The following is a 24,458-nucleotide window of genomic DNA, read 5'->3' on the forward strand; positions in this document are numbered from 1 at the left end:
GGTCTAACACTTGCCCATCAGTATGAATCCACTTCCTACGGCACTCTCTGCCTGGTCATCTAGTCACTCATTCATTCCCTCACCAACATATACTGGAGACCCACTACACGCCAGGCCCTGAAGATACAAACTTCAATAGACACTCTCATAGAGCCTACAGTCTAGTGAAAAGACAGACTTTGATTAAATAATCAACAAAATGAGAATTTATGGTATAAATTGCTGTAGACATGGGGGAGTAGGTCTAAGAAAGCTTCCCTGAGGAAATGGTACTTGAAGTGAGCTCTACAGGAAGAGAAAAAGTTAACGAGACCAAGAGATAGGGGAAGAACATTCTAGACAGAAGGAACAGTATGTGCAAAGGCCCCGTGTGGGTAGGGGTTGGGGGAGCAGTAAACTTGAGAGGCCTGTGTGGCTGCAATGCAGACAGCTGGGGAGAATGACTGGGTGAGCTGGAGAGGTGGGCCAGAGCTGGTCCTCAGGGGGCCCATGAGCCACACATAGTTTGATCTTTACCTAGACAGCAACGAAAGCCAATGAAGGTTTCTGACTGGGGTGGGGGAAGACTTATCTGATTCTAGTGACAGAAAGGTGGCTCTGGCTGTTTTGTGAAGAAAAGAGAGGAAGCAAAGAACTGGCTGGAGGTGATGGCAATCAGTCATGCAAATGAGTGATGCTGGTGGCTGGAACAGAGGGCAGTGAGGGTGGAGAAGAGGACACAGACTCAGTAGCTACTGAGGAGGTGAAATCTAGGGGATGTGGTGCTGACTGGATACAAGGGATGAGTGAGGATGGTGCATGTTAGGAATACCGTGAGATTTCTACAACCAGGTTCTAGGTGGGAAAACAAAGAACAGCAAACTTAGATTGAAGGCATTTTCAGTTTTGACACGTCAAGTGGGCACTTAGATATCAAGATTTAGGGCTCAGAGGAGAGGTCAGGGCAGAGGTAGAAGTTGTGAGTTGTCGGCACACAGAAGGTAAGTGGCAGGGCAACAAGCTGTGCTGCTGTAGAGGGCGGCACTCAGCTGTGCATAACAGAAGCCCCGGCAAGAGATGCTTCAAGCATGGATGAGGATGGGGAGGCAGTCGGCCCCTCATGTACTCACCATTAAATTGATATTATTCGATCAAAACTTATGTGCACATATGGGAGTAACATTCATTGGGTGTCGGGCAGGTCAGAATGGGGAGAAGGGGATGGGTAAATTCACACCTAATGTTGGCGGTTCCTAGGGCTTTGCCATTTACTAGATGAGTGACCTGGGGCAAGTGACTTCACCTCCTTGTGCCTCACTTCCCTTATCTGTAATAAGGAGATAGTAAGAGAATCTACCTTAGGGTTGTTGTGAGAATTAAATGAGTTAAAGCACAGAAATGCTTAGAACAGTGTCCAGCTCATAGGAAGAGCCCTACAAGCATTAATGGTAGTGGTGGTGGTGGTGGTGGTGGTGGTGGTGGTGATGGTGATGATGATGATGATAATGTAGAGTTTTACATTTTCACATCTTTCCATTACAATGATTGGCTTGCAATCCAACAGACATTCAGTCAAGGATGTTTTTGCTCCACTTAGGTAGGACATTAATATTTCCCAAATGCCTACTATGTGTTAGGTCCTGGACTAGAAGCTGAGAAAGGGATATAAGACATAATCCCTCAAGTCAAAGAGCCCTTAGGCGATGAAGGGAAATATTACACAAAGACAGATCAAGATGCAAGATGACAGGATGACGTTTATACACAGAAGTCTCCATTTCTATGAGGCAGGAACATTCCCCAGCTTCATGCAAGATTCAGCAGAGGTTCAGAGAGGTTAAGATCATCCAGTATATCACACTGAAGTATGCTTAACTGCAGAGCCTTGGACTGCCAAAGAATCCACACTAGCTCCCAGGGGAAGGGAGTAGTAGCTGTGAGGGACCTGGTATCAGGACCCTAGAGGACTAAGTGGGTCCAGCTTCCCAAGCAAAGGCAAGGTGGCTACAGCACAGTGTGGAGAGGAAAGAAGGGAAATGGCAGACAGGAGGAGGTAGGCAGGAGGAGGTTAGTGGCAGGGTCACGAGTTGCACCACTGCACCGTCAGTGGAAGCCAGCCCAGGCTCTGAGGCCCATCTCTGTTTGATACCACAAAGCAAGATGTAGGCAAAGTTGGCGTTTGGGGGAGGTGGTGCAGCCCACTTTTTGTTAAACTGGTTCCAAGACCTGCCTCCAGCTGGTCCAGGACCCCTAATACCTGGCAGAGATACATTTATCAGCTAGGGGTTCTGGAAACATCTGTGCCATGGGTAGCCCTGACAGAAGGCAGCCCTTTCAGGGACCTGCTCTCTCCTTTCTCCTTCCTAAGGTATAAGAAAAGAAGAAAGTCTCTTAAGTTCCTTGAGTTCAGGAAGAGCATCTTTCCATGCTTTTATCTCTAGGACTTAACATGGAGGCAGGCATAGCAGAAGCACTAATAACTGTGTCCTGAAGAGATGCCTCCAAATGCCTTTTCCTTTAAGCCCGAAATTCTACCACATGGAGAATTATTTAAATTAGAATAAAATGGCTACTATTTATGGAATACTTGTGCCAGACACTGTGCTGGGTGTCTCATATTATTTGAGGCAAGTCTTGCACAGCTTAGCAAGAACTATGGTGACTTCTCTTCTTGCTTTTAGGGCAGAGGTAATCACTCGCTCTTTCCATCAAAAGCAGAGCAGATGACAAAAGCCAGCAGAGAGGAGAAATCTAGAAATCCAGACAAAGCTGGTGTGAGTAGAAGCCAAGTGCTCCAACTCTAAAGCCTGACTGCTTGGATTCAAAGCCCAGCTTAGCCATTAACAGTATAACCAGAGGCAAGTCACTGAACCTGCAAAATGGGAATAAACACAGCAACTATCCCTTCAGGGTCATTATGAGGCTTAAATAAACTAATAGGTATGTAAACTATGTATAATAGTGCCCAGCACACAGCAAGGCTAACTGTTATTATTATTATAAAACCATGCTGGGTTCCCCTTGGGGACAGGTTGACAGCAGTGTAAAAGCAGCACTTACCCAAATTCTCTGCTTTGTAGGTGATTTTGCCGGGCTGGCAGAAGGGCAGTGAGTAGTATTCATAAGGTAGCTGGGTTCGAGAGCTGGTGAGCTTCACGGCCTGGTGGGAGAAGAGAGGTTGTTGTTCTACCATCCAGCAGAAACCAACCATCCTCTCTCAATAATCCTCCCTGGTATCCCCACACATCTTTAGTATACTTGGTAATAGTGTACTATTTGTAAACTCATTGTAGCAGATATAACCATAGTATACTATATACTGTACTGCCCACAATTCTGAATTATTTCACATTTCATTAGTTTTAGATTGCATTACACATTTAGTTTAAACTCACAACCAAATTCAATATACAGAATTTTGCACATATTGTGATCCTTTGACCTGATATTTTCACTTCTGAGCATCTTTCCTAAGGAAATAACTTCAATGAGGGGAAAAAAAGCCTTTAAGAACAAAGAAGTTCACTTCTGATTCATAACCATAGTGGTCTTCTTCAGTTCCTTGAGCCAGTCAAGCTCTGACCCAGGCTTTGAATCTGCTGCTCCTTTCTGCCCTACTCTGTGCACATGTGGCTTCTTCTCACATTTAGGTCTCAGCTGAAATCCCAGCCTCTGAGTCCTGCCCTAAACAGCATGTCTAACGGAACTCCCATCATTTTCTACTTCAAGGTTCTGTTTCCTTCACTGAATGTCTGATAAGATATAATCATTTTGTTTACCCATTTTTAAAAAATCACTTTCCCCCACTAGAATCTACGACTTAAGCTCCATGAGGGCAAGGACCATGTATGCCTCAGTCACCTCTGTAACCCCAGTGCCTTAGAGCCAGGTGCAGAGTAGGTGCTCATTAGATGTTTGCTGAATGAGAGAAGACAGAAAATCAAAAAACTAAAAGCCCCTAAAATGGGAAATTGATCAATAAACCATGATATATTTATTTAATTAAATATTGTGCAGCATTAAAAGTAAGGTTTAGGAAGATGATGACGGAGAATGTTTAGGCAATGACACAAGCACACAGGATATAACACTAGAAATGGTAGTAATCACAGGAAACCCCAAACCACAGATAATATAGAACCCATCAAAATGTTACAAAACATAAAATTTTAATCTAAATATAACTAAAATTAGTCTTACTATTTAGGAACTATTGAGCATTCCTCATACTCCATTTAAAAGTATAAATAATTTTTAGAATCCAGGTCTACAACCCTTATTTAAAACTCTTGCTTTGGAATTAGGAATTTTCCAGATTTTAGAAGGGTAATGTGGTACACATACCATAGGTTTCCTAACACCCCCAGCTGGGTCTGGAGCAGTACCTCATATTCAATGACTATTTGTACAGAGAAATGTAAAAATATTCATACTGAGTGGGATAAGTCAATAAACAGCTTCATGTTTGGTTCAGGCCAGCTCTTGCCTCCACCAAGCTTAGAAAAACTTTGAGTTTCAGAGCTTTCTGGACGTTAGATTTAGGAGATTAAGGACCTCTATTAAGTGTTACATGAATTGCTTGAGGAAAAAAATGGCCAAAAAGTTGTCTGTTATAATAATTTCGTGTTTCTTAGCATTTTCTCTCTGGACAATCAGAAAAGAATCCATATTACAGAGAGCTGAATCCCACCTTTATGTTCCCTCCCACTCTCTCTCTTCTCACTTCCTCAGCTAGGCAGGACTGGAAGCCAGAGCAACCCCCGTAGTCCCTCTGCCACAGCTTTGCTCTGGGGGGGCTTTTGGCAGAGGCAGTGGGAGGAGGCTACTGCAGTGGTTAACAGATGGGGCTCTGGACTAACCCTATGTCTTCCTCACCATGTGACCTTAGCATGTTGATTTATTTTCCTAGGCCTCAGTTTCCTAATCTGTAAAATGTACAGGAAATCCATAAAACATAGAATTCACTTCAGAGGGTTCTTGGAAGGCATCCTGACCTAAGCCATGCATAATGCCTGGCATGTAAATAAACTTCGATATATATGTTATTCTAATTACTGTTCTTGCAAGTTACAAGTCTGACTGCCAAGGAAGAGAGATGTTTACAATATATGAACAATATGAGCAGATGCTATGAGGTATGTAGAGAAATCTGGTAACAGAGAGAAGGATAGAGTAGATCAAAGAGGGAGGCAGAGACGCCAAAGAGGAGGAGGCAGGTGGAACATGGACACATACACACACAGAGAGAAAAGAATGTTCAAGAGCAAAAGTGAGAGTGAGAGAGAGAGAGACATGCACCATGTATACAAGCACACACAGAGACAGAGAAAGAACCAGAAATGGACAGAGGATATGAAGAGGTACAGGGAGAGAGAGATGAAGAGGCAGGGGTAGAGCTCTCAGAATCGCAGGACTCTGGAAGACACTCTAGGATACTCTACCTCCAGCCTCTGCAGCATGCGGTGAACCCTTTCTCCCAGGACAACTGGATGGACATGCACAGCTCCCCATGGTCCCATAGCTAGGCTGCCTAGCGCAGAGGCTCCAACAGCTCAGGAACACACTTACCTTGATTTCTACAGGGTCGTTCTGGTGGAAGTTGATTGGCGCGACCCCAGGGACATAGAAGGCGTTTGATTCACATGAGAGAGAGAAAAGCAGCAAGGACCATGGTAGCCAATCCTGCTTGGAAGAAGAGAGCCCACAGCTGAAATGGGGGAAAGAAGTGAACATCCCCTGGGACAGATCAAGTCACAACACCTGCATGTCTGCTTTACCTTACCCAGTGTCACCCTCTGCTCCTGGAGCCTCAGGACCTCGTAAAGGTTGCCTCCCAAATGCCCCCAAGAGCACCACAAGACAATTCTGCACTTCAGGAATGAGCCACAAAATAGGCCAAGTAATTACTATCTGGGCAAAAGGGAAGTCTGTCAAACAGGAGCCACGTCTCCCCATTTCTAGATCAATCTTTTAACCATTTTATGGTGTACTACTCTCCAGGATAGCTAGTGGGAAATAAAGGTCCACAACATTCCATTAATTCCCATTTCTCCTTACAGCAACAGGCTCACTTTGTCAGGAAGCTTTTATGTTATATATTTTCCCATGAGCTTCTCCAAAACTCTTCTGGCCTCTCATCACCTCCCACTCTCCTCCTCACTCAGCTCCAGCCACACAGGCCTCTTTGCTGTCTCCTGACAAGAAGCCCTTCTCCACCCCTCAGGGCCTTCATCTTCACGGTTCCCTCTGCCAGAATGCCCTTCCCACAGACACCTGCATGGCTCATCTCTGTCCTTACTTCATTTGGGTCTCTAACGTCACTTCCTCCAGGAAGCCTTCATTGACATCCTATTTGAAGAGCATCCTCAGGGCTCCAATTACTCATGTCTCCAGCCCCTTACCCTACTTTATTTCTCTTCATGGACTTATCTACTTGATATGTCTGATATGTATTTGTTTACTTGTGTATTGATGTCCCTTCCACTTGAATGTAATCTCTGTGGGAGCAGGGACTGTATCCCCAGTACCATGCCTAGCACTGTTGCTCCATAGATTAATATTGCTATATAGAGACAGAAATGATTTCAGGAGTTTTGCAGGGCTTTTCCCTGAAGGAATATATGAACGTGTTAGTTCACATATATCAAAAGCTGCCTCGCCTCAGAAAGGCATCTCACAGATCAGTGGCAGCTACTTTTCAATGTCGGTTTTCGCCTGCTTCTGTATGACAAAGCTTTTGACATGGAGTCACAAGCTGAGACCTGATGCCTGCCAGACAGACATCTGCGGCTAAAAACAATTAGCCTAAGGGACAGTTCCCCATTCACTCCTGACTACCTGTCTCAATCCACAAAAACTAGATAAAGAAATATACAGCCACTATATTTCTGTTTAACGTTTCTACTAAGTGGTAACTTTATTTTAAAACTTAAAAGTTTGTCTTAAAAAGATATTATAACCATTTGCTCATGTAGATAAAGTTAATTAAGGGATCTCTAGAAGCTTTTTGGGAGAGTTTTAACCTAAAACAAACTACCTATTATATAAATCTGTTACCCCTGACAAGTGATCACTATACCAATAAATACTGATATAAAACTTCACGCGAGACCTCGAAGCTCACGGAAATACTAGAGATCTCTCGATCCCCCAACTTTTATAAAATCTATACTTTATAAAACTGTACTTTCATCTCTATATATTCTTTTATCTCTTTATTCTATTATTTTCTACTTTCTATTATTTCCTTATCTCTTGTGACAACCCCTGCCAAAGGGACCCGATTTTTGCTGGGAGCGTCACTAACTCCCCTCACAGCACAGAGTGGGCACCCAGTAAATATCTGCATGCAGGACAGTCACATGGGAATCAACGGCAAGATAGATCAAATTCTGACCTCAAGAAACCTGCCCCATCAAAGCATCTCTTTCCCTCCATTAACAACAATGCTTCACACCTTGAAGTAACCAGAAGAGCAGCCTTATTCTCCTGCCTCTGCCTGGCCTGAACAGAGAACTTCTGTCATCCACATACTTGAATCACCAACTCAAGTGTGTTTCTGCATCTGCTTTCTCTCTCCACCCTTTCACTGTTGCTGGATTTCAGACACTGACTACAGCCCCTCTGTCCATCAAGTTCTCCCACCCCCAACACACACACATACTCAGATGATTCCTTCTGAAACTCAATTTTATAGCTTGGGCAAAGTCTTGAAAGCAATATATTCACAGAGTTTTTCCCCTGATTTGTTGTGAACGTTTAAGTATCTGCCAGCTGATTTTCATTATAAAATAACAGTCTGACCCTGATAAAAAACAGTGCCATGGCCAAGACAGCTGTATTATATTTTGTAATCAGGAGGTCAGCAGAGTTACAAGTGAGGGCAGGAAAATCTTTAAAAGAAACAACAAGAAGGTAGAAAATTGCCTCATGGCGTAGGATTCCATATAGGAAGACAGTACTTTTTCCCCCTTTCTCCTTTTTGAATAAAACTTTCTATTTTAAAATAAATTTAGATTTAGAGAAGAGTTATAAAGACACTATAGAGAGTTCCTGTATACTCTTCACCCAGGTCCTTTAATGTTAACATCTTACATAATCATGGGTAAGGCTTTTAAAAAATAACTAGCTTAAAAATTTTTTTTAAAAAGTAAAACATATATAGTAAATAATTCAAAGAGTACAAATGGGTATGCCATGAAAAACAAATCTTCCTCCAACTCCAGGTCCCCATGTACAACTGCTATCACCAGTTCCTTGAAAATCTCTCTAGAGACGTTCTATACAGGTACAAAGGGAAGGGTTTCACACTATGGGTTTGCCTGAATATAAAAATGCTTTTTTTTTGAGACAGAGTTTTGCTCTATCACCCCAGCTAGAGTGCAGTGGCATCATCATAGCTCACTGCAACCTCAAACTCCTGGGCTCAAGTGATCCTCCTGCCTCAGCCTCCCAAGTAACTGGGACTACAGGCATGTGCCACCATGCCTGGCTAATTTTTCTATTTTTAGTAGAGACGGGGTCTCGCTATTGCTCAGGCTGGTCTCAAACTCCTGAGCTCAAGCGATCCTCCAGGCTTGGCCTCCCAGAGTGCTAGGATTACAGGTGTGAGCCACTACGCCCAGCTTACATTTTTATTCTTTCTCTCTGAATAGTGATGGGAAGGCTACCCACTGTAGGCTGGGCACAGCATCTGATTTCCTCTCCATCAGATTTCCTCCACTTGACCAGTTATCTGAAGATTCTGGCCCTCCCTCATTGGAACCCTTTGCTCCCTCATTTGTCAGTCGTTAGAATGTGAGTGATTCACCTGGGAAAAATTAACTCTGCCCTCTTTTTCCCTCTAATTCCCCTTTGCACCTGAATTCTAGTTAATCAAAACATAATGAAGGCAAGTCCTATATTATTAGCATAAACTGCCATCCAAAAGTTGTTTTAAGAAAAAGAAAACCCTGAATTTTTTAAGAACAATGCAGAAAACAGATAATCCTCACACAAAGATACTATCAACAAACTACGAACCAATTTATCTTAGAGGAAGGATCAAGAGATGAAAAATGGCAAAAGATATCTTCACAATATGCCAGAATCTTTGAATATAACTCAAGTTGGCAACCAAAAGCGATTCAGAAGTTCAGCTTACAACTAATGACTGTCAGATGACACTCTTCATTTTAGATATTAAAATGTCACTGGTGTGGTATTCTTATCTAGCTGGATAGATTATAAACAGAAACACTTCTGGGGGTCAATTTGGCACCTTGTATTGCTTTTCGAAAGCCCCCCAGTACTCTGATCCTATAATTCTAATTCTAGACATGTTAAGAAAACCATGGCAATATGCCAAAATGTGTATATAAATAGGTGATCATTATAGCATTATTTAAAATCGTGAAATTGTTCATGACTTAGGATAATAAAACAGCCCATATTAGTGGAATGGGTTAAATTATGATATGTCCATTTATCCATTTAAGTAGTCACTAAAAATGATGACATATTTCTTGAATGGGAATGTTCAAGCTTCAGATTTAAGTAGAAAAAGCAGAGGATAGAACACTGTGTGGTAAGATTCCCTTTCTTAAAAAAAAGTCTGAACAACTAGGTTACAGTAATCCTAGCTTAGTATGGAGGCGCCTCCCCCTGCTGGCCTTTCCAGCAACACCTCCCATCTGATCTTTGTAAGCCTTCAGGGAGACACAAGGATTGTCCCTGCAATTGGTGAACAGACTCACTCAGGTTGTTTCTGACATATGACCTCGCCTTATTCAAATCTTACCTACCCTTGAAATGTTTCTTCCTTTAAGAATGCCCTCGGAGTCTCATAGAGAGAATTAGACTGTTTCTTCCTTACTTTTCAAGGCATTTTTTTTTTTTTTTTTTTTGAGACAGAGTCTCACTCTGTTGCCCAGGCTAGAGTGAGTACCATGGCCTCCCAGAGTACCTCGGCCTCCCAGAGTGCTAGGATTACAGGCGTGAGCCACCACGCCCTGCCTCAAGGCATTTGATTAAGTATCTCTATGGGGACACTAGAGGAAGAGAATGGAACCATCACCTAATACCCAAATGAACTTTCACATCTACACATGTTCAAAGACTGCTGCTTAAGTTGTGTGGCAAATATTTAAATGTGTGCTCACTTAAGCTCCAACTATAGCACTCCTCATGGTGAGTTAACCTGCACTAATCGCTTGTCTGGCTTTGTTGACAGGGGAACTCAAGTCCTTCTCAAGCAAATTAATAATAAGCACCAACCAACTTCTTTTTTTTTTTTTTTTTTGAGACAGAGTCTCACTCTGTTGCCCAGGCTAGAGTGAGTGATGTGGCGTCAGCCTAGCTCACAGTAACCTCAAACTCCTAGGCTTAAGTGATCCTATTGCCTCAGCCTCCCGAGTAGCTGGGACTACAGGCATGTGCCACCATGCCCGGCTAATTTTTTCTCTATATATTTTTAGTTGGCCAGATAATTTCTTTCTATTTTTAGTAGAGACGGGGTCTCACTCTTGCTCAGGCTGGTCTCGAACTCCTGACTTCGAGCGATCCACCTGCCTCGGCCTCCCAGAGTGCTAGGATTACAGGCGTGAGCCACCGCACCCGGCCACTAACCAACTTCTGATCTATAAAAATATGAAACCATCTACTCATACAAAGGTTCAATATTAGTCTTTGCTGTATCCCCTTGAGAATCTGATAAAAAACAAAAATTCCTCACATTTAAGTTCTTGACACCTTCCACCTTTCTATGTGTCCAAGGACTTAGGTTGAGAATCCCTGAGAATACCTAACGCCTAAACCATATTTATATGTCTAGGATAGTGGTTCTCAATCCACTGGGGAGCTTTAAAAAATACCAATGTCCAGGCCTCATCCTAGATTATTGGTTATCCTAACCAATTATAAGTCAGAATCTTTGAGAGATGGGGCCCTTGTGTCAGTATTTTTAAAAGATCTCTAGATCCTTTCTGGTCAAAGTAAGTGCTGTAGGGAGCAGCATTACCACTACCTGGAAGCTTATTAGAGATGCAGAATCTCAGGCCCTGCCCTAGAACAGTGAATCCGAACCTGCATCTCAGCAAGTTCCCCAAGTTAAAGTTAAAGGATCACTGCTCTAGACATCCTGAAGCGCAGTCAGAGAAAAGAACCACTGCTTAGGTAGAAGTGTTTATCCCAGATTATACAAACCCCTTAGAAGGAGGGTAGTGGGTCTATATTTCTCTTTGACTAGGTTTAAAACTACATTCTGACAATCAATAGGGGGGTAGCTGTCATATACTGGGGAAAGCATAAGCTTGAGGGCCCAAAATAAATGCAGGGAGTTGGATCCTACCCCTCAGCTGTGCAGCTTTGGGAACACAACTTTGCTGAGCTCTGTGTCCTCATTTATTAAGACAGACTCATATGGTAGAAGTGGAGCTCAAAAGAGAACATACCTCTGACAACACTTATTAACCAGTAATCCACTACCCTTATATGTAAGGTATGATTGCTTATAACAACATGTGGTCTGAATTTCTCCTCCTAGGAAGCCAGACACCAGACCTTTTGCCTTATCTGATAGGTTATCTGAAGCCAGGGCAGAGGATTACAATCTCCTCTGGTTATCAAGCCAATTAAATCTAAGAAGTTACTTCAGTTCTACCTTCTACTGAAACAGAATCCTCTAGATTTCGCTGAAAGACACCACCCTGGGGAACATGAGGGCTCCCTGAGAAGCTCAGCTTACAGAGGAATGAAAAGCAAATCCTGAAAGACTTCAATACACGTTTGTTCCAAAGTTTAAAACCTATGGACCACCGTCCTCGTTAGTATAGTGGTGAGTATCCCGGCCTGCCAAACCAATGGAACAAGCACACACATAAAAAACAAAAACAAAAGACACAACAATGAGGATAATACGCTAGCAGGAAAAGCACACTAAAAAGCAGCAAGAAGCCAGAGTCACTGAGCACCTGCTAAGTACAAGGCACTGTGGCAGACATGGTCCCTTCCTTCCATTTACCACTTTCTGAGTCCCTGTGTTGTGTCAAGCACTTTACACTGATTCGTGCCATTCTCACAACTACAACTACAGGGAGATTTTTGTCACTATTTTTGCAGATGCCTGCCAGGTACTCTGAGACCCAGAGGTAACATAACTTGTCCAAACCCATGCAGCCAGAATGTGGAGGAACAGGTAGGCTCTTTTCAAGCAGGAGAGCTGCATGTAAGATGAGACTGTAACATCATGTTGATAAAGTAGCTAACATTTATTGAATGCTGATTATGTGTTCAGCAAATTTCTAGGTCCTTTTCATGTGGTAACGCAATCTTTACAAAAATCCTATGAGATAGGGACTTTTATTATTCCCATTTCATAGATGAAGAAAGTGAGACTCAGGCAACTAAGCAGGGTTCAACCTGGCTGACTCAGGGTTTATACCAGGCAATCTGAGCCCAAAGCCCATGTTCTAACCAGTACAGAAAACAGTTCATCAACTACTTTTTAAAAAAATTTTTTAGAGACAGGGTCTCCTCTGTTTCCAGGCTGGAATGCAATGGCATAATCATAGGTCATCGCAGCCTTGAACTCCTGGGCTCAAGTGATCCTCCTGTCTCAGCCCCCCAAGGTGCTAAGAGTACAGGTATGTGCTACCATGCTCCAGCTAATTTTTAAATTTTTTGTAGAGATGGAGTCTTGCTATGTTGTCTAGGCTGGTCTCGAGTTCCTGGGCTCAAGCAATTCTCCTGCCTCAGCCTCCCGAGTAGATGGGACTACAGGTGCATGACAAGACGCCTGGCTAATTTTTCTATTTTTAGTAGAGACCGGGTCTCGCTATTGCTCAAGCTGGTCTCGAACTCCTGAGCTCAAGTGATCCTCCTGCCTCAGCCTCCCAGAGTACTAGGATTACAGGCATGAGCCACCATGCCTGGCTTATATAGGAACAAAATTTTTAAAAAGCATTTATATATTGAAGGTTATGAAACATTGCTAAGAAAAATGAAAGAAAATCTAAGTAATTGGGGAGACATTCCATGTTAATGGATTGGAAGATTCAATATAGTTAGGATGTCAATTCTCCCCAAACTGATCTACAGAGTCAATGCAATCCCTATCAAAATTCTAGCAGGCTTTTTTGTAGAAACTGACAAATTGACTCTAAAATTTATATGGAAATACAAAGGACCCAGAATATCTAAATTTTAAAAACAAAACTGGAGAATTTATACAATTTCTAACCTTACTATAAAGATCGTATGGTAAGGATAGGCACATAGATTAATGGAACAGAATTAAAAGTCTAGAGATAAATCTTTATATTTACAGCAAATTGATTTTCAACAAAGGTGTCAAGGCAATTCAATAGGGAAAGGACAGCCTTTTTAACAAATGGTGATCGGACAATTTGGCAGCCACATACATACGGAACCTCAGACCATATACACAAATTAAGTCAAAATGGATCATAGACCTAAATAAAAAAGGTAAACCTAAAAAACACATAGGAAAAAAAAAATAACAGAAACTCTTTGTTATCCTGGGTTAGGCAAAGATGTCTTAGATACAACACCAAATGTTCAGTCCACAAAAATGTGAATAAGTTAGATTTCATAAAAATTAAAAACTTTAACACTTCCAAAGGCAAAGATGTCTTAGATACAACACCAAATGTTCAGTCCACAAAAATGTGAATAAGTTAGATTTCATAAAAATTAAAACCTTTAACACTTCCAAAGATGCCATTAAGAAAATGAAAAGACAGGCTGCAAACTAGAGGAAAATTCTTTGCAAATCATGTATCTGATAAGAGACTTATATCTAGAATATATAAAGAGCACTTACAACTTAATAAGAAAATGACTGACAATCCAATTAAAAAATGGATGAAAGATTTGTTTAGACCATTTCACCAAAGAAGATATAAGAATGGCTAATAAGCACATAAGAAAATGTTTACATTGTTAACAGGGAAATGCAAACAAAAGCCACTATGAGGTACCACCACATACCCCCTAGAATGGCATGACAAGTGTAGACCAGGATGTGGAGAAACTGGTGGCAATGTAAAATGGTACAGCCACTTTAGAAAGTTTGGCAGTATCTTAAAAAGTTAAACATAAACTTATACCATACTGGATAGTATTTCCAATTCTAGGCATTTACCCAAGAGAAAAAGACATGTCTATACAAAGAGTTGTATGTGAATGTTCATAGCAACTTGAATCACAATAGTCCAAAATTATAAACATTCCAAACACCCATCAATTAGTGAATTAAAAAAATGTAGTACATCTATACAATGAAATAGCATTCAGCAATGAAAATGAATGAACTACCAATACATTACAACAGGGCCGAACCTCAAAAACATTATGCTAAGTAAAAGAAGCCAATGCAAAAAGTCTATATGTTTTATGATTCTGCTTACATGAAATGCCCAGAAAAGACAAATCTATAGAGACAGCAGATCAGTCAGTGGTTGGCTAGTTGTGGGAGCAGGAACTGATTGCAACCGTCAATCTCTTGACTGTAAGGAAACTTGCTGGGGCAATGAAATATTCTAAAACACTGTATCATTATGGTGATGGCTACACAAGTCTATACATTTACTAAAATCCAATGAACTATACACTTACAATGGGTGATTTTATGGTATTAAATTGTACCTCAATAAACCTAGGGGAAACAAACTAGTTAAGGGGAAGTATAGATGAAACAAGTTTGGCAACATAATGATAATTGTTGAAGCTCAGTGATGGGTAATGGGAGTTAGTCATATTAATACTATTTCTTCTACTTTTGTGTATGTTGGAAATTTATATAATATAAAGTTTTTGAAAATCAGACACTTTTATATGCATAAAAATATTCTGGAAAAGTAATAAAAATATCAAAGACCTCTGCTAAATGGATTAAGGGTAGGCCAGTGACTTTTTCATTTTATAGCTTTTTAAAAATTGACATATAAAAATTATATATACTTATGGTATACAACATGTTTTAATATTTTATAGCTTTTTTATACTAACTTTTTTCCATGTACATGGATCACCCTTATTCTAAATAAATACACTTATATTTTAAGTAAATGGGTGCCTCTAAAAACACTAGGATGACTTCCATCGAAGAGGTACAGAAAGTGGGAGACATAAGGTAAGAAAGATACAGACACAGAAGGGATTCTAGCACCAGGTTTGTGGGTAACCAGACAGATCAGCAATTCTTAACTTCAGGGATGGTGTCAGAAAGCCCTGAGAATGTTACAAAAGCTACAGACCCTGTTACCAGAAAAAACCATTCCGATACACAGAATGTGACATATCATTCCAGGAGAATCAAGGACCTAGAAGTTCATGGGCCCTTGATAAGACCCCTGTACTGAATATTCCAACTTTTTGTGATTCTATGACTTCATTACCCTCTACAGCGCTGACAGCCTGATAAAGGAGGTATGACCCACAGTTCATTTCTGTGAGGAAGGTAAGGAGTAGCAAAGTACCTGCTTCTTGGGAAACTCCTTTATGTCTTCCTTTAATTTTTAATCGATCAACTCAGTAACTCCCATGTGAAGGTCAGTCTAAAAAGTCAGTTAAGTGTTTAGTAACATCTTTTGCATGTTCTGAGCCATGAAAGGAGTGGGAGTCCTAAGGGATGTGAATCAGCCCTTTCAACATCATTTTGCTTTTACTACTTGGTTTCCAAGTCACGAGATGGCAAATGCAGCCTATCAAGGAACAAGGTGATGGCAATCTAGAAGCCCTTTGTGGTGTAATCTAACACTCCATCACCGGCAAAGACATGGGTGACCTGGAAAGTTATAAAGCTCAAGAGAACAAGAATCAAGGTCTTTCTGTCCCTGTTTTATTCTTGGGGGTTAGGCATTCAGAAAAATCTCTTCCAAAGAGCTACCCAATGAAGGAGGGCTGCTAGGACTAAAAAATACCCCTAACCATCCCAGATTTATCCTACTCTGTTTGCAAGGTGTGAACACTTCTTCCAAAGAAAATAGGAAGTTTCCTTTAAAAACTGAAAATTATTTCATTCACTCACATTTCTCTGTAACCAGAAGTTAACTTTTTCTTTTCTGGAACCCTATGTCTTGCAATCTCCTTTCCCATAAATAGTGTCACCTAGCAATCCAGTCTGGTCAATCAGAATAGCCTTTTTGGTTTCTCTGTTTTATTCTTTTCCTCCTGCAAAAGCAGCAGCACCTTCCTTAACAGCAAGCTAGATTCTTCTTTTTCTTTCTCAAAGATACAGTCACCATTTTAAGACTATGTAACTGCTCCCCATGAAACAAAAAAAAAAAAAGAAGAAGAAAGAAAGAAAAAGAAAAAGGCTTTGGGGGTACAGTTTACTAACAGCTAACTGAAATCAATTACCCAATCAGTTAAACCTCCCTAAGAATTCAATCACACATGAATGAAGGCTAATGACAGCCGAAGACCACTTACCAAGCAACTCCATGGAGCTAGAGAACTCAGAGAGAGAAAGAAAAACCCAACAAACAAAACAAAAAAGCAAAAAGCAAAGCCAAATTAGCCACAAGAAACTCTGAAAATGTAGCCTTTCTTTCAGAGCCCATAAAACACAGTAGCTGTAGAGCAGAGACACATAAAAAGGCTCAAAAACTGTTATTTGGGAGTAGGGGAAAAGCTGCAGCAGGCTGTGGAAATCCAGGTGAAACTAATAACTGCCCTCACAAAGCAACAGGCAACCAGACTCACACCTCAAGGCCAGAAAGTGCAGAAATGCACTGCTCTTCCCTCTCCTCATTGGGTATTTGTAAAAGAACTCTCAGCTAGCCCAAGCAACAGGCTTAGATAGTTCACCTCAGGGAGATTTCAAATCTTGGAGTAAAGTTACAGAGCACCCTCTTTGTGCCTCAGTCTCACATTTCATTTAATCATCACAACAATCCTTTGAGGAGAGTAGCATCCTGTTTCACAAATAAGGAAACTGATTCAGTATGAGATGACGAAAAAGTTCTGGAGATGAATGGTTGCATTCAGTTGTGTAATAATGTGAATGTACTTAAAGCCACTGAACTGTATGGTTAAAATGGTAAATTTTAGGTACATTTTACTATAATAAAAAAATTTTAAATAAGGTAATTGAGGCTTAAAGGGCAAATAGTTTGCCCCAAATCACAAAACCAGTCCAAAGTCACAAAAGTAATCGTAACATCAGAGGTGGGGTTCTAGCCTAGATTCTTAGGCTAAGTCTAAGACCAGGATTTCAAGCTCTGGGAGGTCTGTCAGTTTAATGCAATCAGGCATAGGTGAGAAGCCATGTTAGGAAGGCAGAGAAGGAAGCAATGAAGAGGAAGGAGACGGAATTGAGAAGTCCTGGGTGTCCCCATCGATGCCCCATTTGGGAAACACTAGTGTCAGCAAATGGTTCAGGGATCAAAGCAGGTATGGAGGTGGTAGGTGGCTCCTATTATTCATCTGTGGCCAGATGGCCCTGCTCATTCTGGGTCCTTCCCACCTTCCTGCCAGTGCCCAGAGATCAAAACTCAACTTTCTCCAACATTCTGTGACCTGCTTCTTTAATGCCAAGATCAAAGGGGAACGTTTGTCCAAGTTGTAAAACAGAAACCAACAGGCAACTTAATGGTGCTCTACCTCCTCCTGTACTTCCTAAAGAGATTAAGGGCACTCCTTTAACGAGACTCCTCAGAGAAACACCTTTAACCAAGGCCTGGTGTCAGCACCTCAGCTCCAAGGACACAGTGGCTCCTGTAGAATATGTACCAGGTGAGGCAGCTCGAGAGATCGGACAACACAACCAAGACAAGACAGCAGCTTTGAAAGATCACAGGGATACACTCATGGGGAAAAAAAATTGGATCTTATAGGCAAATAACAAAAGTCACCTTAAGTTCAAGTATTCCAAACCACAGAATTTTCAATTTGAAATTTAGACATCATCAAGTCCAAACCTTAATTTCATATATGACACGTGGAAAACAGACCAACAAAGACAAAGTAATTTGCCCCAGGCCACGCGGTGAATCAAGAGAGGTGTTGAGACCATGCTCAGGCTGCTGACTCCTGCTCCAGTGCTCCTTCTGCAATCAGCTGATGCCCACTCATATATGAGGTCCAGAGGAAACAGCAACTTCCCACACACGAGACTGGTGGCAGAGTCCAGGCCTCTGGCCTCCTGTTCCAGGACTTTACCATTTAGCTGCCCTAAGGTTAGCACCAGACTCCACCACTAAAAACAGTTCTATGCTTTTGACTGGGGCTGAGGGGAGTGGCTGGCACTGCCTCCATCAGCTCAAAGGAACCTCAGTGTCATTCAGTCCATTTCTGTTTCTGGACTGGATCAAACCCAAGTAACCTCAAAACAGTGTGAAATGACCCAACAATTACATCCTAGGTATATACCCAAGAAAATGGAAAACATATGTTCACACACAAAAACTTGCATATGAATGTTCACAGCAGCATTATACATAACAGCCAAAAAGTGGAAATAATTCAAAATGTCCACTAACTGATGAATGGATACACAAATTGTGTTAGATCCATACAATGGAATATTTAGCCATAAAAAGGAATGAAGCACTGACACATACTACAACATGGATGAACTGTGAAAACATTATGCTAAGAAGCCAGTCTCAAAAGACCACATATAATTCTCTTTATATGTAATGTCCAGAATAGGCAAATCCATAGAGAAAGTAAATTAATGGTTGCCAGGGGCTGGGGGAAGGAAAGAGTGGGGAGTGATTATTAATGTTTCTTTTTGGGGTGATGAAAATGTTCTGGAATTAGACAATGAGATGGTTGTACGACCTTGTGAATATACTAAATCACACTAAACTGTAAACTTTAAAACGGTGAAGTTTCTGGCATATGAATTATATCTATAAACAAGCCTTATTAAAAAACCAAAACAGTGTGAACAATGATGTATGTGAAGAAGTACCGAGTTTGATTCTCCAAAATCAAGTTGCTAGATTCCTGAGATGCTTACAAATGTACTCAATGGACATGTCCCAAGTTCCAACAAAATAATATTCCCAAGAACAGTTTTCCACAGAGGGAGATATGCGCCTGCCCCTTAATTCAGACTCAGCTAGATCAACTCCTTATCCTCTAACTTTATTCAGCAGTCTAAATCCAGGGAAGGAGGCAAGCAGGAAAATCAAGGAGAACTTCAGTTTAGCCCAGCCATCTTCTATGAAGTCTTGCCCTGCAGATTCAGGAAACATCCACTACGCTAACACAGTCCTGGGGAATGCCAGCCCAACCCTTGGGGAAGAAGAGCCATTCACCAAGGAAAGAGAAAGAGGGAAAAACCCATAAATACCACTTGAAGCTTGTAGCCACAACCCTAACTTTCAAAACAAAAGACTCAACCAAAAACCCCGCCTGTTCCCACGGCCACTGAATCCACCAGCTCAGTTCCTTTTGGTTGTATGACTTGCCTCAGAAACCTATACACTCCAAGTAGACCTACACATCCCCACTCCCAGTGGTTGGGAAATGAGGGTGTGTACAAGGTTGTGGGGACTGTTCTGACTTCCCTGTAATAAAGTGCTGACACAGCCCAAACTCAAGTCTATCTGTGACTTCATTTTGCCCCTTACTCACATACCCCTGTAAATAAACGGCTTCCACGCCTTTTCACTATTGCACCAAATAGGAAGTTTCTCATATGCACTCCCCGTGCCCCCACTTTTTTTTTTTTTTGAGACAAGGTCTCACTCTGTGGCCTGGGCTGGAGTGCAGTGGCATCCTCATAGCTCGCTGCAACCTCAAACTCATAGGCTCAAGTGATCCTCCCACCTCAGTCTCCCAGAGTGCTAGGATTACAGGTGTGAGCCACTGCACCTAGTCATATGCACCCTTTAAACTGGCCTATGTGGATCACTGTATACATTACATACTCAGTTTCTTGAAATCAGTTACTGTTTTCAGCATGGAAACATAGTACAATATTCCCAGGAGGCACAACAAACACTAAATCACTGTGCTTAGAATACAATCCAAACTCCTTTCCACGGCCTCTCTGCAGACTGAGAACAAGCTGGCTCCCCTAAGGTACTGTTCTTGAGGGGGTGGGAAGGGGAAGCAGCCTTAACAGATTTCAAAGTGCAATCCACAGACTGCAAACTGTAGATGACAATCCAATCCAATTACAGGAATGCTTCCAGAAATACAGTTGCTCTTGCCTCCCTCCACTTTCATTTTGTATCATTCTCTCCTGCCCCCACCCCTCACCATGCTTCAACCCCTCCTGCCTTTTGTGTATTCCTCAAACATACCAAGCTCTCTCCCACCTTAACCCTTTAGACTTGCCATTTCCTTTGCCTGGAACACTTGTTGCCTGGCTGGTTCCTTCTTGTCAATTAAGTTTCAACTCATGTTACTTTCTCTGAGAAGACTTCTCTGACCCCTCAATCCAAAGCAGTTGTGTCATTCACTCACCCCCAATAACTATCACTTCACTTTGCTGTCTTCATAGCACTTACTAGTGACATTATCTTGTTCATGTATTTACTTGTTCACTGCCTGTCTCTTCAGACTAGAAAAGCTCCACAAGGGTAGGGAACCTTGACCCTCTAATTCACAACTACATCCCTAGTTCCTGGAAGAGAAGGCACTCAAATATTTGATTAAATAGCTGTGTACTACATACTGCTAGCTTACAACCTCTTAAAAATCTCTGAACAAAGCAGTATTTTCCCACTGCAGTGCTATAAATACCACTTTATTGAACTTTTTGCCTATGGCAAGAGAGGGTGTGACTTCCTGTAAAGTTCTTACACCATTCTTGTTCTGAATGTGGTACGAAAACAAACGGGGTTTCAACATACCACTTTGGGATTTGCCCCACTGGTGGTTCAGACTGAAGTCTGAGACCATAGAAATTAGGTAAGGCTGTGAAGTCTTTTACCTGACTTCTGAAGTTCTAAATAAGGAACCCCTCATTAAACAAAAAAGATAAGTTATCAGTCAGCTAACAGAACAAAGGAAACCTGTTACCAGTCAATAATCCACTCGATAATCCACCCATTTGGAGAAAACCAACTCTGTAGAACTTAAACAAGAATCTTCATTTGCTAAAGCAAATGTCATTTTCTTTTCTCTGTGCCTTTTTTGTCATTTACTCCCAGGATGAACTTATCTGCTGAGGAAGCAGTATATAGGAAGATCCAGGAAATAATTTTGGACTAAGTAACTCCAATTTTAGTTCTGGTGTCTTGACAAGCAGAATTTAAGCTTAACTTCTGGAAGAAAGGCCAGTCCTTCAAAGATTTACTTCTAGGGTTCTGTACCAAGAGCCTGCAAGTTCTGAAACACCTTCCAAACACAGTTCTTAACTCCACCCTCATCCACACAGAGGCTTCATCCTAACAAGCAAGCTTCATTACAATAAGCCTTCATCCCCAAGGAGCTGTGTGTGTGGCCCTGCAGGAGCATGGGAAGGGGAGGCAGCCAGGTGGGGCTAAAGTGTTTTTCAAAATCTAGGTCACAGACCACCTTCATCATAATCACTGGAGTGCTTATAAAAGTACAAGTTCCTGGACATCACCTAACCCTACATGATTAGAATCTTTGGGAGTGGAGCTCAGGAAACTGCATTTTTAACTTGCCTCCTCACATACACCTGAGATTCTTAGGCAAAGTTTGAGAACCAATGAGATTAAAGGTCCCTAGGCGACAGGCAGGGAGTTGAGAGAAGACAGGAAGGGTAGGGTAGAGACTAGGGATGGAAGATGGGGGTGGGGTAGGTGAAGACATGCTCTGGAGTAGCGGCAGTGAAGAGCGGTAAGCGATGGGGACAGTTGTGGGTGGAAGCGAAAACAGGGCTTGGGCTGGGAGTCTGGTCAGAGAGGTCACATCCGCGAACTGGTCAGGATGGTAGGGAGGCGGGGACAGCAGGATCTGGACGTGAGGGGGAGGAGCGAGGGTGGGAATAATTGGGGGGTTCTTTGGAGGGGTCAGGGCTGGGAAGCGAAAATGGAAAATGAGGGTCACAGGGGGCGGGGACCAAAGTAGGAATGGGAAACGGCGGAGGCAGTAGCCGAGGTCTCCCTCCGAAACGGCGCTTCCCGCAAAACTCCGGGCCTTGACAAGCCAGAGTGTGGGGCCAAGGCCGGGGAGGGGAAATTTGGGGGAGGCGAGCCCAGTCAGAGATGACCCTCAGGCCTGAGCCAGAGCTCCTGGAGGTGGCTCAAGGCCAGGCATGAGGTGCTGGAAGGTCCCAGGATACCCCGGAGGGCCCCGCTTCAGCTCCGGCTCCCGGAGTCTCCTTCACTCACCATCGCCACCGCCATCTTGGATCCACGTGTCGGCGTGATGACGTCAGCGGAAGTGCTGCTTCCCTGGTTACGGAGTTTAACACCGCAAAGTGGTCGGCCGGCTTTCATTGCTCCTGTAGTAGCAGTCAACAGAGGGGCAAAAGAGATTTAGCTTTTGCTTGACAGCCTGGTCTGGGCAGTCAGGTCGCTGATTAGGTGAAGAGAAAAAACGGCGTAACTATGGGAGCCATATTAGCTCCTGGCAGAGACTGCGCTTCCCATACAGCGCTGCATTGTGGGTAATGGGAGTGTGTGGAAACGCACTTACTCTCTGGGTGCCATCTTTACTGTTGGCAGAAAGACCCGTTGCCAGGGTTACCTGATACCGTGATTTGGGGGAGAGAGGTAGGCGCTGGGCTCCAATAGCAGCCTGACTGCGAGAATAATTTGTAATTATATATTTAATTATTTACTAGAGTATCCTATATCCTTTCTAATAGACTGTAATCTCTATGAGGGTAGACCCTGTCTTTTATTTAACCTTGCTTAGCCTCATTCTCATCTGTAAAATGGGGAGAGGATTATTTTACTGTCACCATGGGCTTATGGTAAGGAGTCAGTAAAGATAAGAATAAAAATATAAACTTTATTTCTCAACAAAAGAAACTGAGAGCAGCAGTTCCATTTGTAGATTGTGGATCTTCAGATAAATTCTGCCATTTTCATTTCATTTCCTGAAAGTCAGGGTTGGCTTGTGAAAAGTTGTTAAACAACATGCTAAATGTGAAATGTCAACCCTCATTCTAAACTTTTGCTGTTCAGAGCATCAAATGAAGACTTCATTGGATTTTTTAGTGGCTTTCTGATTTTGGTAGACCATTGAAGTTTGAAAGTTGTTGTATACTGTTAATGATTGTCTGCCCATGTCCTGCCTGAAATACCATGATTGTTTATGAGAAGTATCTTTAATAAAGCTGGATACAGTTTGGCTTGGAAAAAAAAAAGATAACAAGTGTTGACAAGGATGTGGAGCAAAGGGAACTCTTGTACACTGTTGGTAGGAATGTAAATTGGTACAGCTATTATGGAAAACAGTATGGAAGTTCCTTAAAACATTAAAAATAGAACTACCATATGATATAGCAATCCCACTTTTTTGGATATGCATCCAAAGGAAATGAAATAAATATCTGCACCCCCATGTTCATTGCAGCATTATTCACAATAGTTAAGATATGGAAACAACCTAAGTGTCCATCAATGGGTGAGTGATAAAGAAAATGTGGCATATATACACAGTGGAATATTATTCAGCCCTAAGAAGAAGAAAATCCTGCCATTTAGCAACAATATGGATGAACTTGGAGAACATTATGCTAAATGAAATAAGCCAGACACAAAAAGACAAATACTGCATGATCTCACTTAGGTGGAATCTAAAAAAAGTCAAAATCGTAGAAGCAGAGAGTGGATTGGTGGTTTCCAGAGGTTAGGTGGAGGGTGAAATGGGGTGATATTGATCAAAGGGGACAAAGGTTCAGTTATGTGGGATGAGCAAGTGGTGGAGATCTAATAAGTTGTACAACATGGTGACTGTAGTTAACAATACTGTATTTTACACTAGAAATTTGCCAAGAGAGTTGATCTTACTTGTTCTCACCACACACATAAAAGATGCGAGGAGCTGGATATGTTAATTAGCTTGATCGTGGCAATCATTTCACAATGTGTGTGTGTGTATATATATATCAGAACGTCACATTGTACACCTTAAATATATACAATTTTTATTTGTCAAGTATACAAAAAAAAAAAAAAAGGAGTGTAGCCCAGGCTTCTTCACATTGTGGTCTCAGGGGTCCATGAGGGTGACAATGAAAGCTACAAGGCTTCTGAAGGCCTAAGTCTCAGAATTCTCATCAGTTCTGTCACATTGTTTCAGGCAAAACAAGTCACAAACTCAGTTCAAAGTCAATAGAGTGGGGACTACACAAGGGCATGAATTCAAGGAGGCATGATTCATCGGGGGCCATTTACAACAATCCATTGTACCCTTTTTGCACGGGCCACCTCCTCTCTCTGCCCCAGCCCTCCACGGGAGCCTTCTACCTGCTTTTCCCACTTCCACTCTCATCACCTCTAATCTCTATTCTCTGGTTAGCAGCCAACGCTGTCTTTCAAAAACCAGAATTAAACCATGTTACTCCCCTGTATAAAACTTTGGAGTGTTTTCAATGC

The 24,458-nt window shown here is 42.0% G+C and overlaps 1 protein-coding gene across 2 annotated transcripts in view; it reads right to left on the reverse strand.

Annotated features, from left to right (window-relative positions):
* Positions 1–22,491, reverse strand: part of TM9SF4 (transmembrane 9 superfamily member 4) — a 44,082-nt gene extending 21,591 nt beyond the window's left edge. Inside the window, exons 1-3 of one of the 2 annotated variants that reach the window (XM_045529469.1) lie at positions 22,242–22,491; positions 5,548–5,661; positions 3,040–3,139 (exon numbers count right to left, since the gene is read on the reverse strand). In XM_045529469.1, coding sequence (XP_045385425.1) covers positions 3,040–3,139; positions 5,548–5,661; positions 22,242–22,349 — 322 coding nt within the window. In that variant the 5' untranslated portion in view covers positions 22,350–22,491. Of the gene's footprint in view, positions 1–3,039; positions 3,140–5,420; positions 5,507–5,547; positions 5,662–22,241 lie in introns of those variants that run through there. The other variant, XM_045529470.1, reaches the window with a different exon arrangement.
* Between the last annotated feature and the right edge of the window lie 1,967 nt (positions 22,492–24,458).

This window comes from Lemur catta, chromosome 17 (genome assembly GCF_020740605.2).
Source record: "Lemur catta isolate mLemCat1 chromosome 17, mLemCat1.pri, whole genome shotgun sequence".
In the NCBI taxonomy this organism is placed as follows: Eukaryota; Metazoa; Chordata; class Mammalia; order Primates; family Lemuridae; genus Lemur; species Lemur catta.